At 42.6% G+C, this 19,044-nt stretch overlaps 1 protein-coding gene across 9 annotated transcripts in view; it reads right to left on the reverse strand.

Moving 5' to 3' along the window:
- Positions 1–710: 710 nt before the first annotated feature.
- The window catches only part of LOC117360950 (cytospin-A-like), a 133,225-nt gene continuing 114,891 nt past the window's right edge, over positions 711–19,044 (reverse strand). For 8 of the 9 annotated variants that reach the window (XM_033945632.1, XM_033945634.1, XM_033945637.1 and 5 more), the window contains 6 exons: positions 18,411–18,465; positions 18,194–18,269; positions 17,975–18,077; positions 5,330–5,446; positions 1,619–1,678; positions 711–1,331 (listed from right to left, as the gene is read on the reverse strand). In XM_033945632.1, the coding sequence (XP_033801523.1) occupies positions 1,242–1,331; positions 1,619–1,678; positions 5,330–5,446; positions 17,975–18,077; positions 18,194–18,269; positions 18,411–18,465 (501 nt within the window). In that variant the 3' untranslated portion in view covers positions 711–1,241. The remainder of the gene's footprint in view (positions 1,332–1,618; positions 1,679–5,329; positions 5,447–17,974; positions 18,078–18,193; positions 18,270–18,410; positions 18,466–19,044) is intronic. The other variant, XM_033945639.1, reaches the window with a different exon arrangement.

Here is a 19,044-nt window from a genome sequence, read left to right on the forward strand (position 1 = left end):
ACTATTCCAGCATAAAAACCAAGATGGTAAAGAGGATGGAACTTCTCTCGTATGAGAAAAGACTAAAATGGTTAGGGCTCTTCAGCTTGGAAAGAGACGGCTAAGGGGAGATATGATTGAAGTCTACAAAATCCTGAGTGCAGTAGAATGGGTACAAGTGGATCGATTTTTCATGCTGTCAAAAATTACAAAGACTAGGGGACACTTGAAGTTACAGGGAAATACTTTTAAAACCAATAGGAGGAAATTTTTTTTCACTCAGAGAATAGTTAAGCTCTTGAATGCATTACCAAAGGATGTGGTAAGAGCGGATAGCCTAGCTGGTTTTAAGAAAAGTTTGGACAAGTTCCTGGAGGAAAAGTCCATAGTCTGTTATTGAGAAAGACAAGGGGGAAGCCGCTGCTTGCCCTGTATCGGTAGCATGCAATATTGCTACTCCTTGGGTTTTGGCCAGGTACAAGTGACCTGGATTGGCCACCGTGAGAATGGGCTACTAGGCTTGATCGACCATTGGTCTGACCCAGTAAGGCTATTCTTATGTTCTTATGTCCACAATAGGGAAGATGGAGGCTTGAACAATCACACAAAATATCTCTGCCTCCAATACTGGGCATAAACCATGTAAAATGCTAGGGTCAATGGCAGTGGTATGAATTAGAACTGAGAAAAAGAATGGGAATATTACAGACAAAAGGCATTTATTAGCAGATGCTTTAATGTAGAATTTGTTCGGTAATAGATTGTAAGAGTAAATATATATATATTTGTATTACAATAAATAAATCAGTGGTGGAATAATTTACACTTTATTTAAGAATACCAGAGAGACAATGTATTACAGAGCTGTTGCCCGTCTGTGCCATACTCTTTCTTTTCTCATCCCATCCCCACTATCAAATCTTAAAGTGCTCTACATAGACCTGGAGTTCTCAACTCAAGCCAGTATGTGTTCAAGATATCCACAATGAATATGCATGAGAGAGATCTGCATATAATAGGAGATACTACATGCAAATTTATCTCATGAATATTCACTGTGGGTATCCTGAAAATCTTGTCGATGTGCTTGAGGACCGGGCTGAAAATCCATGATATAGACTAATGTACCCAGGACCCATTGTCAGTTTGTGGCCTCTTCTAAGGCCTTAGCACCAAGTCTTGAAATAATCTCAGGTAGACTATATATTCCAGGATTTGCCGCTAATCTAGCCATCTCCCCTTTCACCATTTCCACCTCAGCTTCAGGCCTCAAAATGCTGATGTATAGTCTCTATGTATCCCAGGACTTGTTGCCAGTCTGGTCCTCCTGGCCTCAGCATCTCCTCTGTGGTCTGTAAAAGAAATACAATCTATTGATTAATTCTAACATCACAAAAATGCTCTCCTTTATGTACATTAGTCTACTTCCATGCCTGTATGTCTCTCTCTCTGAAAGAGACAGCAGCTAGAAATAGATAAAAGAAAGGGTCAGAGGATTGATCTAACCTTCTTGTGCATATTTTCTTTACTCTGACATTTGTTAGTCCTGTTTGTAGGCAGAATTTGCTCCCCAATAACCTCCCCTACTCATTTACTTCTGCTTTGTCTTCTCTTGCCAGTCATCCCCTCCTCCACTCACCAGAGTGCTTCTGATTCCAATGCTCTCAGCAACACCAAATGCTAAAGTCAAATTCTTCCTCTAGAAGAGAAACCAATCAGAAAAGAGCTTTCATATCCTAGAGATATCACCATTGCCTCCCACATTCTAATATTACAGTAGGACCTCTAGAGCAGCATCATATAGCCTCAATCATTTTTTGTTCAGTGTAAACATTGTTTATTAGGATGGTACATTTATTTGAGAAATGGTAAAACACAATAAACATTATCATTTTCAGTTAGTTTTGCTACCAAATAACAATATTCAAGACCAGAGAGCTGAATAAATTGCCATTTATCCTGCTCTTTTTTGTCTTAGATGAGTGTGTGCCCAGATGTGCTTGTGCTACTCTGGGAGAGAAAAGGGTTTGAGGGATGGGAGACAGCCAGATGTATAAGGGACTTTAGCAAATCATGTTGCTTTGGGGGGGGGGGGGGGTCAGTCAACAAATCAGGAGGCCGATTTTTTTTTTGTTTTGTTCTGGTAAATCGATTTGAATCGATTCACCCGAAGTGAATCGGTTCGAATCAGGCAGCACTACTCTTTACCCACCCCTCAGTCAAAGGCATGCAAAGCAAAAAACTATATGATGGACTATTAGCAATGCCTAGGCCAATTCTTTTGTAAACCGCCTAGAACTGAAAGGTATTGGCGGGATAGAAGACACCAATGTAATGTAATGTAATGTAATGTTGGCGCTCCTTGACAAACAGCTGAACAAGCCTATCCTGCCACACTGGGGCAGACTGAAGGTTCATCAAGCCTAGTGTCCTGTTTCCAATAGTGGCCAACCCAGGGCACAAGTACCTAGCAAGATCCCAAAGATTAAAACAGATTTCATGCTGCTTATCTTAGAAATAAGCAGTGGATTTCCTCAAGTCCATCAACATAATGGCTTATGGACTTTTAGGAAATTAGCCAAACCTTTTTTAAACCCTGCTAAGCTAACTGCTTTCACCACATTTTCTGGCAATGAATTCCAGAGTTCAATTACATGTTGAGTGAAGAAATATTTTCTATGATTTTAAATCTACTATTTAGTAGCTTCATTACACGCTCCCTTGTCCTAGTATTTTTGGAAAGAGCAAACAAGTGATTCAAATATACCCGTTCCACTTCACTCAATGTTTTATAGACCTCTTTTATATCTCCCCTGAGCCGCCTCTTCTCCAGGCTGAAGAGCTCTAGGCAATGTAGTCTTTCCTCATTTTTGTTGCCCTTCTCTGTAAATTTTCTAATTCCGCTAAATCTTTGAAATGCAGCAACAACAACTACTACTACTATTAATTATTTCTATAGCCCTACCAGACGCACGCAGCGCTGTACAGAGTCACAAAGAGTACGTAAACAGTCCTTGCTCAAAAGAGCTTACAATGTAAACAGGCAAGACAGCCAAACAAAATGTCATGGTTAATCAGCTGGCTGGGTTGGAGGGCAGAGGAGTAAGGTTAAGGATTGAAAGCTATATCAAAAAGGTGGGTTTTCAGCCTGCTTTTAAACAAGGGAAGGGGTTTGACAGACAAACTCGGGTAATTTATTCCAGGCATAGGGAGCAGCTAGATGAAAGGAACGAAGTCTGGAATTGGAAGTGGAGGAGAAGGGTAACGTTAAGAGAGACTTATCTGAGGAATGGAGTTTTCTGGGAGATGTATAAGGAGGAAGAAGCGAGGAGAGATATTGAGGGGCAGCAGAATGAACACACTTGTAGCTCAGCAATAAGATCTTGAACCGTATACGATGGCAGATAGAGAACCAGTGAAGTGACTTAAGGAGAGGGATGACATGAGAATAGCGAGGTTGGTAGAAGATGAGTTGCGCAGCAGAGTTTTGCACAGATTGCAAGGGGGAGAGGCAACACTGAGGGATACTAGTTAGGAGTAGATTACCGTAATCTAAGCGTGAGGTTACGAGAGCTTGGACGAGGGTCCGGGTAGTGGCTCAGAGAGAAAGGGGCGAATTTTGGTGGTAATGAAGAGTCAGAAGCGACAGGTCTTGGCAGCATGTTGGATATACGTAGAAAATGAGAGGTCAGAATTGGAGATGACACCAAGGTTGTGAGTAGAGGAGACTGGAACAATAACAGTATTATTTACAGAGATGGAGAAAGGAGGAGGAGGAGGAGGAGGAAGAGCAGAGGGTTTAGGAGGAAAGAGGAGCAGCTCAGTCTTGGACATATTTAGTTTCAGATGATGGCAGGACATCCAGGCAGCAATGTCAGCCAAACAAGCAGAGACTTTTTCTAGACTTTAGGTGAAATTTCAGGTGTAGAGAGGTAGCATTTCAAGGAGTAAGTTGTGATTTACAGTATCAAAGGCAGCACACAGGTCAAGAAGGATAAGCATAGAGTAAAGGCCCTTAAATCTGGCCATGAACAAGTCACTGCAGACCTTAGTGAGGGCAGTCTCTGTGGAGTGTTGGAGTGAACACCAGATTGTAGAGAATTGAGAATCTGTAGAGTTGAAAGGAAGTCCAGGCAGCGACGGAGAATAGCACGCTTGAGTATATTGGATAGGAACGGAAGACAGGGTGATAGTTGGATGGGCAGGAGGGGGTCTAGCGAGGGTTTTTTGGGAAGCAACCAGACTTGCACACTGTATTTGATTTCTTAGCTGCTGATGCACACTGAGCTGAGAGTTTCAATGTATCCTCAACGATCCTTTTCCTATGCGCCGATTCCTAATTTGGAACCCTGCATATGAGGAAAGACTAAAAAGGTTAGTGCTCTTCAGCTTGGAAAAGAGATGGCTGAGGGGAGATATGATTGAAGTCTACAAAATCCTGAGTGGAGTAGAACGGATACATATGAATCGATTTTTCACGCCGTCAAAAATTACAAAGACTAGGGGTCACTCAATGAAGTTACAGGGAAATACTTTTAAAACCAATAGGAGCAAATATTTTTTCACTCAGAGAATAGTTAAGATCTGAAACGCATTGCCAGAGGTTATGGTAAGAGCGGATAGCGTAGCTGATTTTAAAAAAGGTTTGGACAATTTCCTGGAGGAAAAATCCATAGTCTGTTATTGAGAAAGACATGGGGGAAGCCACTGCCTGCCCTGGATCGGTAGCATGGAATATTGCTACTGTTTGGGTTTCGGCCAGGTAGTAGTGACCTGGATTGGCCACTGCGAGAACTAGCTACTGGGCTTGATGGACCTTTGGTCTCACCCAATAAGGCTATTCTTATGTTCTTATGTGCTAGAAACCTGGGATGAACAGGAGAGGGGGGTATAGAGCAAGCTGTTATGCTCAACTTGCCTTTATTGTTGTTTTCTGGTGGTATGCATTTCAGTTCTTGGCATTACTACAATGTATTTCTTATTTGATACTGTAAACTGCCTTGATAGACATTGTTTGATCAAAAAATTGTCTAGCATATATTGAGAATAAATTCTAAATTGCAGAACTTTGTAAAAAAAAAAAAAACAAAAACACAACTGTCTAGCAAATATTGAGAATAAATTCTAAAATGCAGAACTTTGTAAAAAACAAAACAAAACAACAAACCAACAAAACCCCCCCCACAAAACCTACAAAAAGTAGAAAAGTTAAACACTGATTGTATTGTCTGTTTAGGTAAAGTTCCTGGCATCTCAAGCTGGTTAATAAACAAGTATTTAAAGCAAGTTCACAGGCGTAATGTTATAAGCAAAATGTCACTCTGCAATTTCATTGTCTTTTGGTTTATACCTTTTCCATAGGATCAAGGCGCTGGTAGGGGATCCGATCAGGTAAGTAGGTGTGGAGGAGTGCACACAGTGCCATTCCATCTGTCCATGAGCTGCTGAAATTGGTTATTGCAATGTTCTGAAAAATTAAAAAAACAAACAAACCAAAAACCTTTATAAAAGTTTCTCACAGATATGCACCCACAACACAATAGGAATGTTCAGGATGTCAAATCCTAGTTATGAATGTGATATTAGTCTATAATGGAAGATTAGGTTCTTACCTCTGAAACCTTCTTTCTGTTAGAAGACAGGATTCTTTAGCTGTTATCCTCCTATAGTTGCAAATTTTGCAGAAGGGTATCACTCAAACCTCTCAACTTTTCCCCTTCACCAGTAGAAAATAGTTACCTCTTTAGTAAGTACCAAAGTAATTGAACTTCATTGAAACAGAAGAAAAGAAAAGGAGGGGTACAGGGAACTTCCCCAAGGCAACATACATTTCTGTTCTGCTCTGTAAAACATGACAAAAGGCAATCCAAACAAAAACAAAAGATATGGAAACCAACAATGTTCAAAAACTTAATTTTATTTCTTCAAAGAGCTAAAAAAATACTATCCACATTTGTGTTTCACAGACCCAAAATGGGCCATGTTTCAGTTAAAACACCTTCCTCAGGGGTCCTAAAATGTTGATAAACACATAATAAACAAACAAACAAAAATAAAAACCAAAATAAGAACTGTGGGTTAATGACAGAGTGCCAACAATGTGAAATTGAAAAGAAATAACAGTGGAACACAAAAAGGAAAAGAAACAAGAGAAATATAGAAAGACGTGAAATACAAAAAATGAGGAATGCTCAACAGTAACTCGAAAGTAAGAGTAGCCAGGAACCAACCTGCTATTTGCAACAAGCACTATCCTATAGGGCTACTGCTGGACAGGGGGAGCAAGTAAGGGGTGGTGGTGGACAGCTGAGGAAAGAGAGAGACAGAAAGAAAGAAAGAGGGACAGACATGCACATCTATTCTAGCACCCATTAATATAATGGGTTTACAAACTAGTGTGTGTGTATATATATATATATATATATATATATATATGCGAATCAGATGTCTACACAGGGCTGGCCATACAGAATCCTGTCTTCTAACAGAAATAAGATTACCAAGGTAAGAACCTAATTTTTCATTCTGTTGCAAAAAATATAGGATTCCATACTGAAGCTGATGCACCAAAGCAGTGCCAGACATCTAGGGAGAGACAGAGGAGCCAGCCCGCAGCACTGAGGACCCAAAAGCAGTATCCTCTTGAATCGCCATATCCATTCTGTAGGACCTTGTGCAAAGATATGGAGAATAGACCAAGTAACTGCCCCACAGAATCCATCAGGTGGAACTGCCTGGGACTCCACCCAAAAAGCAGCAACACTTCTAGCCGAACATGCTGAAATAGCGATAAGTGGCAGCTTTCCACAGGCGATATGACAAAGAAATTGCCATGCGAATCCACAAGCGAAGCCTTAGAGGCTGCCCCGCCTCATCTTGATTGGCCAGTCAGCACAAAAAAGATGGTCAGAGATACAAGAATTATTGGTTCTCTCCAGTTATTGAAGGATTCTTTGTATGTCTAGTCTCTACAAATCCTGTCCTGTTTGGCTGAACTCAGTGTGAAAACAGGCAAACAAATTTCTGGGTTGACGTGAAAGGCTGAGACTACCTTTAGTAGGAAGGAAGGTACCATTGGAAGAGAAACACCAGACTCCATAATCCTGAGGAAAGGTTTCCTGCAGGTGAGAGCCTGTAATTCCGATATTCATCTTGCTGATACTATAGCCACTAGAAAAATTGTCTTGACCTTACGGTCCAAAAGGGACACGTCTTGCAGAGGCTCATATGGAGTTTGAGAGAGGCCCTTCAGAACAACATTAAGGTCCCATGACAGGAAAGGCTGACACAAAGGTGGACACAATCTGAGCACTCCCCTCAAGAAGTGAGAGACATCTGGATGAGACACTAGAAACTGCTTACCTCCTCAAGCCTGAAAGCATGAGAGGCCTGCTATCTGTACTTTGAGGGATGTGACTGTAAGGCCTTTTTTTTAGTCTGGCTTGCAAAAATGCCAGAATCACTGGAATTGGTGCCTGACAAGGCTCTATCTGCTCCCTGGCATACCATAGCTGAAAAGCCTTCCAGGTTTTAGCGTAACCTGCAAACATCAAAGGCTTCTTGGCTCTAAGGAGACTTGAAATGACTACCGTATTTTCACGCAGATAACGCGCACCCGTGTATAACGCGCACACGGGTATAGCGCGCAGAAACCACGATTTTATGTATAAAAACTTTTGTATACCGCGCTCACGGGTATAACGCGCATGCAGCCCGACTGTCCTTTCGCCCGCCCCGACTCTCCTCTGGCCACCCCGACTCTCCTTTCGCCCTCCCCGACTCCCCCGGAGTTTTCTCAGCAGAATTTCCCAGATCACCTCTTCCTCTCAACACATTGACACGCTAGTGGGTTTATTTTATAGCTTTTTCACTCCCTTCGGTCTGCCTGTCCCCCTTGAAGTCCTGTCCCCCCTTGAAGGTCTGCCTGTCCCCCTTGAAGGTCTGTCCCCCCTTGAAGGTCTGCCTGTCCCCCTTGAAGGTCTGTCCCCATCCTGAAAGCCTGATGCCCCCCCCCGACGTCCGATACATCCACCCCCCCCCCCGGCAGGACCACTCGCACCCCCACCCCGAAGGACCGCCGACTCCCCGACAATATCGGGCCAGAAGGGAGCCCAAACCCTCCTGGCCACGGCGACCCCCTACCCCCACCCCGCACTACATTACGGGCAGGAGGGATCCCAGGCCCTCCTGCCCTCGACGCAAACCCCCCTCCCTCCAATGACCGCCCCCCCCAAGAACCTCCGACCGCCCCCCCAGCCGACCCGCGACCCCCCTGGCCGACCCCCACGACACCCCCACCCCCCTTCCCCGTACCTTTGGTAGTTGGCCGGACAGACGGGAGCCAAACCCGCCTGTCCGGCAGGCAGCCAACGACGGAATGAGGCCGGATTGGCCCATCCGTCCCAAAGCTCCGCCTACTGGTGGGGCCTAAGGCGCATGGGCCAATCAGAATAGGCCCTGGAGCCTTAGGTCCCACCTGGGGGCGCGGCCTGAGGCACATGGGCCCAACCCGACCATGTGCCTCAGGCCGCGCCCCCAGGTGGGACCTAAGGCTCCAGGGCCTATTCTGATTGGCCCACGCGCCTTAGGCCCCACCAGTAGGCGGAGCTTTGGGACGGATGGGCCAATCCGGCCTCATTCCGTCGTTGGCTGCCTGCCGGACAGGCGGGTTTGGCTCCCGTCTGTCCGGCCAACTACCAAAGGTACGGGGAAGGGGGGTGGGGGTGTCGTGGGGGTCGGCCAGGGGGGTCGCGGGTCGGCTGGGGGGGCGGTCGGAGGTTCTTGGGGGGGGCGGTCGTTGGAGGGAGGGGGGTTTGCGTCGAGGGCAGGAGGGCCTGGGATCCCTCCTGCCCGTAATGTAGTGCGGGGTGGGGGTAGGGTGTCGCCGTGGCCAGGAGGGTTTGGGCTCCCTCCTGGCCCGATATTGTTGGGGAGTCGGCCGGGCAAGAGGGCTTGGGCTCCCTCTTGCTCCGATCGTGGGTGCGGGTGGGAGCGCGTGCGAGCGGTCGTTCGGGGTGGGGGTGCGAGCGGTCCTGCTGGGGGGGGTGAATCGGGCGTCGGGCGGGGTGGGAACTATGTAGAAAAACTTTTGTATACCGCGCTCACGCGTATAACGCGCGAGGGGTATGCGCGGTAGGTAAAAACACGTATAACGCGCGCGTTATATGCGTGAAAATACGGTACCTCTTTGGTTCTCTTGCAGAAGGAAAAACTGAAGAAGGAGCTATTCTCCACTGGTGAAGGGAAGGAGTTAAGAGATTTGAGTGATGCCCTTCTGCAAAGTTCACCACTATAGGAGAATAAGTTTCTCAGTTTATTCTATATTTGATATTCCGACCATCAACAAGTACCTAGTCGGTTTACAATACTAAAATTAAGATACAATTTTTTTTTAAAGGGTAAAAAATAAAATTACATAAATGATTGACGAGACACAGACAGATTTGGTACGAGACTGGTAGGAGTAAAAAATAAAATTACATTGAAGTAGAAATAAAATTTAAGAGGAAGGTAAGCGAGGGAAGGGGGAAAAAAACAAGGGAGGGGAAGTCACTTTTAAATTTATTGAGGGACTAAGTCGAATGTCCGACGGGAGAGCATTCCAGAGAGCAGGGGTTGTAGCGGAGAAAATGGTGCTGCGTGTATAGAAGAGTTCCTTAATTGGGGAATAGTCAACAAATTCTGGTTAGTAGATCTTAAGGCCCGTGAGGTTGCATAGGGGATAAGATTTATCTAAGAAGGCTGGGGAGTGGGAAAATTTAATTTTGAAGGCAAGTAAGAGTGTCTTATATATCGTTCAATGTGATACCGGTAACCAGTGAGCTTCAGAGTAGCGGAGTGATGTGGTCATATTTTTTTGCCTTGTGAATAAGTTTAATGGCAGTATTTTGGATCAGTTGTAGTTGATGGATTTCTTTTTGTGTTATGCCATGATATAATGAATTGCAATAATTAATGTGCAAAATGATCAGGAAGTGAATCAGTATGTGAATGGAGGGGGGGGGTGCTCAAGGATGGATGTTATCGAGTGAATTAGTCTGAGTTTGTAGAAGCATTTTTGAATTAGTGAGCTAATTTGGTCATAGTAGCCGAGATCTTTCTTTAGGATAACTCCTAGGAAGTTTGATTTTGGGTTCAATTTGGATGGGACAGGATTCAAAACATATTGGTCCTTTTAAAGTTTCCTTGTTATTGGCTGGGAATAGTATGCCTCTCAATTTGGCTACGTTTAGGGACAGTTTATTGATTCTGAGCCATGAGCTGATTTTGTCCAGTTTGGTGTTTATTTCCTGTATTTCGTTGATGACTGTGGGGTTTCAGCACAGAATCCTATGTCATTGCAACAGAAGGGAGTAATTTTATAAGGGGTGGAGGTGGGATATGTACCTTAAATGGTAAAATATTTGCCCGCTTTAGTTATTTATGCATGGATGTGGCCACATGTACACACAAATGACCTTATAATATAGCAACCTGTGTGGTAGTATGCACTTTGAAATTATTGTGTACACTTTGCTGATGGGAATGTGCAGGGGTTGGGTTTGGGCAGATCATACAAATACATACTATTTTTAAACACTATAAATTATGCGCATACTTGACTAATACTGGCGTATTTTTAAAAAGAGAATTAAGCATCTACCAGTCTTTATAATGTAGGATTTACATAGGCAACTTAAAAGGTGTTTCAACTAAGCACCCTCTTATAAAATTACACTCTTAAGGGCCAGATTCTATAAAGGATGCCTATGTTAGGCATACTAATCGCAGATGCCTAGGGGCGCCTAACCTAAATCCCCACAAGTTAATTTTTTAAAAAAAATTTGGTTAAATGGTGTGGAAATTGACCATTACAAACTGATTGATAATTTAACTTATGCACAGTGCTTAGCAATGCCTAAGTTGAGGTGCCCTCCGACACCTACCTGAAAAATAGGCATGGTTAGTGGTGGAGAAAAAAGGTGTGGTAAATTTAGGCATCACTAAGTATTCAAGATAGGTGCCGGCAAATAAGACCAGGTAAAACATGGCATAATATACTGGCGCCTTCCTCAAGCATGCCTAGAGATGCCTAAGCCCACTTAAGCACTGCTAGGTGATTCTATAAAAGGATATCTAGTGGTTGATTAATAACTGTGCGGACTAGTGCCTAAAAGTTAGGCACTTTTAGGACCCGATTCCATAAACGGTGCCTAAGAGGGCACCTTTTTGTCTAGAAATGCCAGGATATGTGGCAGAGATCACACCCTGAATGTAGACATGCTCACTTAAATCTCCCTATGAGCTAGTGCAAATGAAGGCTCATATGGAATTTCAGAATCTATATGCACAGATGCTAACTCCATTGCATTCCACCCAAACTCCACCCCTATTCACACCTACTGTCATAGTATGCACGATCATATCATAGTATTTTGTATAAATGGCCTCATAAATTACCAACTAGCATAAAAGTAGGTACCGTCTGCCCGATATTCAGCCAGGAATGGTTCCTGCCCGGTTAAATAGAATTTGGCTGACTAAACGCTAATAGTGAGTGAGAGTTAGCTGGCTATCTCTGCTGAACATTAGCGCTAGCAGCTAAAACTTAGCCAGCTATATTGTGCGATAGCTGCTGATTTTAAGCGCTGGCTGGTCAAGTTTAGTAGCCATATTGGGTCAGACAAATAACTGGTCTATCTTTGGCTGCTATAACTTAACCAGTCAGTGCTTAAAAAACTCGACTTAACCAAATAAAGGCCTCTTTTACAAAGCTGCAGTAGCGATTCCCGGTACAGCAAATGCTACAAAGAACATAGGAATTGAATAGGCTGCATCTCATTTGCTGCATGGGACTCGCTACTGCGGCTATGTAAAAGGGGTCCTAAGTTTTAGCCAGCCAAAAATAGATTGGATAATCAATGCTGGTCACTGAAACAGCCCAGCATTGAATATCCAGGTTCAGTGCTGACTGCAGGAGCTAGCCAGCCTCCTTCCCATGATCTGAATATCAGCCCCTAAATGGGCCACATACTTAGGGAAATAACTTTATAAAATTCCTCCCCCATTTTCCCTTCTTTTGGCTTCATAATGATATCGTGAGGTTCAGTGCACATTTGTAAATATTCCATGTCACTCTGCTAATTTCAACCATATCTAGAATAGGGCAAATGAAGTACATAGAAAATGCTCCTGGCCGAGCAACAAACAAAACAGGGAACGATACCCCACAAAGATAGAGTTGCTGCACTAACGTTTATTCCCAGTAGGGTTTCTACCATTGTGGTATTGCACCCAAGAATTGGATAAGTTGTTTGAAACCTAATCACCGACAGCACGTGACTGCCATCTACTGGACAGATGTCTTTGTAGCCCTGATGCAGGCTTTTAAAGCCCAAACTTGGACAATGTCGGATTTGCAATCAATATTTGACCTAAAGACTGTTTTACTGACTTTCAATAAATATTTATCTACTTGTATATCCCTGGTTGATGAGTATAGTTCCATCCCCACTTCTTCATTCTCTGGCCTAACAGCAGCATGAAGCATGCGTGTGAAACCAAAACACAACCACATTTCTATTATTATTCTACTTTATTCAATTATGCTCTAGAACATTTGTATGTCCCTGCTCCCTAGGAAGCTGCATGGGAAAAAGTAGAATTAAGGCACATACAGAAAATCTGTTACTTGTTTTAAAATAGTTAATGTCCTTGGAAGGTATAAAATGAGGTGAACTTTTCATATCATGAAAAGTTAAAATGTTTAAAACTAAAAAGGACTTTTTAATATTTTTTAAAATTTATTATTAAGTTATACAATAACTATGCTTACCACAATATATTAGGAAATACAGCCATTAAAACAAAGGGAAAAAATCCCATAAGGATGACACCAAACTATACAGCAGGGTAAATAACATGGAGGACTGCGAAGATCTCCAAAAAGATCTGACAACGCTGGAAGAGTGGGCCAAAAAGTGGCAAATGAGCTTCAACATAGGGAAATGCAAGGTCATGCATGTAGGGGAAAAAAAACCCGATGTTCACTTACAAAATGGGAAACTCGTCACTAGGGGTGAGCAACCTTGAAAGAGACCTGGGAGTGATGGTAGACACAACCTTGAAGGCGTCGGCACAGTGTGCGGCAGCCTCCAAGAAAGCAAACAAAATGTTGGGTATCATTAAGAAAGGTATCACGACCAGGACGAAGGAAGTCATCCTGCCACTGTATCGTGCAATGGTGCGCCCGCACCTGGAGTACTGTGTCCAGTACTGGTCGCTGTACCTCAAGAAGGACATGGCGGTACTTGAGAGAGTCCAGAGAAGAGCAACTAAGCTAATAAAGGGTATGGAGGACCTCTCATATACTGACAGACTGAAAAGGCTGGGGCTTTTCTCCCTGGAAAAGCGGAGACTTAGAGGGGACATGATAGAAACCTTCAAAATCATGAAGGGTGTAGAAAAAGTAGATAGGGACAGATTTTTCAAATTATGGGGAACTACAAGTACAAGGGGGCACTCGGAGAAATTGAAAGGGGATAGGTTTAGAACAAACGCCAGGAAGTTCTTTTTCACACAGAGGGTGGTGGATACATGGAACGCGCTACCAGAAGAAGTGATAAGCAGGAGCACGCTACAGGGCTTCAAAGAAGGTTTGGATAGGTACCTAGAGGACAAAGGGATTGAGGGGTACAGATAGGAGTAGAGGTAGGTTATAAGGATAGGATTAGAGGTAAGTTACAAAATTAGTCTGGGACCACTGTTCAGGTGATAGGCCTGATGGGCTGCCGCGTGGGCGGACCGCTGGGCAGGATGGACCTCTGGTCTGTCCCAGCGGAGGCACCTTCTTATGTTCTTAAGGAAAAAAATATTTTGACTTTTCAGACTACATAAGTTAAGAAAAAGGAAAATAAAATAATGCAAAAAATTCTTAGAATAATCCATAAACTAACCAACGTAACTAGTGTTACAAAGGACAATACAAGCAAGAGTACAATTCAAATTCTATTTCCTACTATTTAAAACCATAAATGGAGACAGCCCAACCTACCTAAACAACCGCCTAATCCAAACCAGACATAGGAGAATCCACAAACTGTTCAAGCATCCCCCAATCAGAGGCGTCAAACGAAAAAAAACTGTACGATGGCCTTCTAGCCACACAAGCAGCAAAACTAGACTACCAACTCTCCAATTTACTGATAACGACTCCAGACTACAAATCGTTCCAAAAAGAAATAAAAACCATCCTATTCAAGAAATACTTGAAGACAAACTAACACCGCAAGACTCATTCCAATTCTCTGAAGCAACTTGCTCTACTCTTCAATTCCTCTGGAAATGGCCAGATAACTCCTTTTGTAATCTGCCTTGAACCGCAAGGTAATGGCAGAATAGAAATCACTAATGTAATATAATTAAGAAGGTTGCAATAGTTCCCTCTCATCCAACCATAAACTTCAGCAACTGAGCTGTCAAGGGGGCCCAATTTTTAAGGGAAATTTTGGTTCACACTCCAGCTCTGCACAGCTCCACTACCTGGCACACCTCAACCTACAGCCATTTCAAAAAACATACCTCATTTGCACCGGGATGGAGAAAAAGTACAAATAACCATTTCTCCTGTCATCTCTTCAACTCTTCTTTTAATTTAGTTGATCCTATCAGTCACTTTCCCTGTCTTAGGCCCTAGAGCAGTGTTTTTCAACCGCTGTTCCGCGGCACACTAGTGTGCCTCGAGATGCTGCCTGGTGTGCCGCAGGGCCGCCGGGCCCGGAGCTGACAGGGGGCCCGAGGCAGGGGCGCCAGTAGCTCGCCAAGGCAAAGTGAGTCTATCACCCAGGACTCACTTTGTCTTGGCGATCTAATCTATCGAGCAGATAAGTCTAATTCTCCCCGACGTCAATTCTTTAGTCGGAGAGGAAGTTTGGGCCAACCAATCGCTGCCTGGCTGGGCGGAACTTCCTCTCCGATTGTAGAATTGACGTCAGGGAGAGCATGCGTCGGCGTCGGCTTTGGGGCCTGTTATCCATTGGTGGGTCCTGTTCCCCGATGGCAGCGGCAGTGGCAGTGGCTTGGGGAACAGCAGGGAGAAAGAAAGAAAGGGGGCAGGCAGGGAAACAGAAGGAAAGAAGAGAAACAGAAAGAAAGAAAGGTCAGGGAGAGAGGAAGAAAAAGTTGGGGGAGGGAATGAGGTGTGGAGGAGAGAAAGCATACAGGCTGATAGAAGGGAAGAAAGATTGGATGCACAGTCAGAAGAAGAAAGTGCAACCAGAAATCACCAGACAAGGTAGGAAAAATGATTTTATTTTAAATTTAGCAAAGTGGAGGCAGTATTACCACAGTTTTCAAAGGAATTTGCCCAAATAACTTAATAGTTAACTGGGTAAATTCCCAGAGATGAAAACTTCCCTTCACTTACTATGCACAGTTCTGAATTTATATCTGCTGTCTATATTTTACAATATGGTCCCCTTTTACTAAACCGCAATAGTGGTTTTTAGCGCAGGGAGCCTATGAGCGTCAAGAGCAGCGCTGGGCATTCAGCGCAGCTCCCTGCGCTAAAAACTGCTATTGTGGTTTAATAAAAAGGATGGAGGGTATATTTGTCTATTTTTGTATGCTATAAAAACCAAATACAGAGAGAGACTGAGAGCTGTTGACGAAGAGCTACGTGTGTGTCTTTCTTCGATTCCAGCCAGAATATCAGCTTTGTGTTCAGCCAAACAGGCCCAGGTTTCGCACTGAATAAAGTATTTTATAATTTTTATAATTTTTATTTCATAATAAAGTAATTATAAAATACTTTCTTTGTGTTTATTTGATTCCTATTCAAGAGAATTACTTTATATATAGTCAATATAGGCAGAGAGTTAAATTTTTTAACATTTTCTAATGGTGGTGTGCCTCGTGATTTTTTTCATGAAACAAGTGTGCCTTTGCCTAAAAAAGGTTGAAAAACACTGCCCTAGAGCACCAATACAGCTACTGTTAAGAAACTAGAACAAGTGGAAATGCTACAGATCCCTGTACAGGAACTACATATTTAGCAGGATCCTTTACTTCAGCTACACATTCAGAACAAGGAAGGACCCTCATCAATACAGAATGGGTAGGGTTACCTATGGCTCCAGAAAATGAAGGACAGAGCAAGACATCCAGGTTTTACTTCTATTGAAAGCAGTGGAAGTTTAAACCCAGATGTCTCAATCTGTCCTCTTTTTTCTGGAGAAATATGGTGACCCTAAGAATAGGAGACCATAACTTGGAAAGAAATGGACATAAACTAAAATGGAAATGTCTAAAGAAGCCAGACTCTATAAGCCGGGCTGGACCAGTAAAAGAGAAACAAATGCATTTCCCTCTGTACTTCACATTATACAAAAATAGAAGGATGTACTTTTCCAAAGTTGACACATTCCAGTTTCCCAAAATTTAAAATAAACTTTCGTTATTTCTCTTTGTTGTCTTGCCATTTTATTCTTCTCACTAGGTTGGTTCCTTTAGTGTGATTCTTCTCCTACATTCTGTTTTCATTATCACCTTTCCATTTGCCTTTCCTTTCCCAACCTGTTTTTCACTCACTCTCTAGTCCCCCATTACCATCCTCACCCTCTCCCAAGCCCTCATCTGCCTTCTTCAAACTCATTTTCTCATCAGCCCCAGCAACCTCCCTGTAACCCAACTCTTCCTGACATCTAGGCCATATCTTCTTCCTTTACGCCCTACTCAGCTTCGCATATACCTCCTCATAAACTTCTGTCCAGTTGATTTTCTAAATCCTTCTTTGTCCATCTCTTAAACACTTCTTATTAACACCCCCCTCCCCGCCATCCCCTAACACTTCACACCATTTCTCCACATTCCTTCTAGATATATTTTTCCCCTTCTCTCTTCCTTTGTACATTTAAGCACTAGTGGATGGAGATTTCAGATACAGATACATATATAAACACACAGACAGACACAGAGGAACAACTTCCATCAAGTTCATGCTTCTCTTCCATATACAAATACCTATGAATATCCACAGCCTTCTGAATCATGTAGCCTACAGCAACTTCTTGCATTATTCAAAATACACCTTACACAGACCCTCAGATCTATGCGCAATCCAGAGATGCATGCACAAATTTATTGCTTAACGAGGTCAATGACATCAATAATTATTGATGTTAATTGGCACTTAGGAGGGTGCATCTGGCTGCATGCTACTCTATACATCAGTGTGCCTAACTCCCATAGTGTGTATTTCAAAAGCAGGCATGACCATGGAAGAAGCATAGGGTAGGCAGAGCCATTTCAAAAATTTGTGCACTTTGATACAGAATATTGGGTAAGCGTGCCTAAATTGATTGTCAGATTCATACCAGGTTTACAGAATAGTGCTTAGTACTGATTTTTTTTTTTGGTGCCTAATTTTGAGCACCATTTATAGAATTTAGTCCAGATTGCATAAATGTAAGTATTCTTCTGTACATGTGCTTTTTACATCCATTTGTGGCTGCATGATTTTATAAAACCCCTTTTTTCTTGTAAAATTGGCTTTATGTTTGGAAAAAGCTTTATAAAAAGTAACCCCATAAGGCCAACAAGGTTTCAGCTGTACTCCTGTTCACCATTTTCAATGGACTATTTCTCAGGAAGGAAGTTTACAATGATTGTTGAATTTAACTAGCAAAATCTTTAAGGTGATCCTATGTGCCCAGGTTCTGAGTCTTTTAAAGTAATTAATAGTGGCTCCTTGTGCTAATAGTGGCCTTGTGCTAGTCACTTTACCTAAGTCACTTATGATTCTAAGCTCTCCAGGACAGGCAAATACCTATTGTGCCTGAATGCAACTTGAGTTATGACTGAAAACAAGAGGCATGAGCCAAATTCAAATAAAGAAATAAATCTAAACTTGCCTACAACTGTGCCTCAGGTAGACCAAATATAACTTTCCAAAACTTAGAGGTTAAGGTTTAGAAACATAATGATTTTGAAGTAGAACTGAAGCCTTCTTCTTGCTCACCTTGTAACCTAGGGTACGACTCTGACACCATCGAAGAAAGACCCCTCTCTTAGACCCTCCATATCTTCGGATGTAATCTCCAGAGTTCGCAGCCCAGGCCTCACTACAGTAGCCATAAGAAAAAAGAGATATCAGTTCCTGACTTATTTTGTCCAATTATGATTTGCTGGGGAAAATTAATTCCCTTATTCTGGTGAGGTCATGGTAGCATGGACTGACCTTAGCTTGTCTCGAGTAATATCCGTGACAAGGCGAAGAGGTGCACCGCTCTCTTTTGGTGTTGTTTCTCGGGTCTCTGCAAATGATAAGCAGATATTCATCAGAAATGAGAGTCTAGGTCCCTCTAACCAATACCACTTCTCAACGCTTACTAGCCCTCATCCTCTCTCCTGTCTTTTATCCCCCTAAAGAGTCACATTTACCATAGGATTCTCACCTATCAGGGCTGGACTCCTAACACTGTGCTGGCTGTTGCTTTTCACCACACCTTCCTGTAAGACATTAAAAAAATATATTTTTGTTACAGTTAGCAGAGCAGGCAAGAACATACTGAATCCTGCAAACATAAAAGACAGAATCAGCACCACCACCCCCTCCCCTTATTTATTTATTTATTTCAAAAATATTTTTATTCCAATAATTTATAATTCTCAGCAATTCACAGCTCAAAGAAAAATATGTTCTCTGAATACAACATTGTATAGAATAAAATTACGCACTTGTAACCACACAATAGACACTAAAAGGCACAGCAAAAACAAAATGGACAAAAAATTTTAAAAGTATAAATCAATTATAAATCACATAACCATTAAAACAGTAAAGTATGCTAAAAATGTAGCCAGAAAAATAACAATGAAATCTACAATTGATAAGCCCCCCTAAAGATCTTAAGTAGAAAATATATATTTTTTCTAAATACCATCTTTAAACTTAGATCAGTTTCCAGTTGAAGTGATACTGGTAAGGAATCCCAAAGTGATTGACCTGCAAACTGTGGAAGCTCGTTTACAAATCTATACCAATTTCAAAGCTTGATGCCCTGCAACTTGAGATGATCATAACCAGCT

Source organism: Geotrypetes seraphini, chromosome 5 (assembly GCF_902459505.1).
Source record: "Geotrypetes seraphini chromosome 5, aGeoSer1.1, whole genome shotgun sequence".
NCBI classification, from domain to species: domain Eukaryota; kingdom Metazoa; phylum Chordata; class Amphibia; order Gymnophiona; family Dermophiidae; genus Geotrypetes; species Geotrypetes seraphini.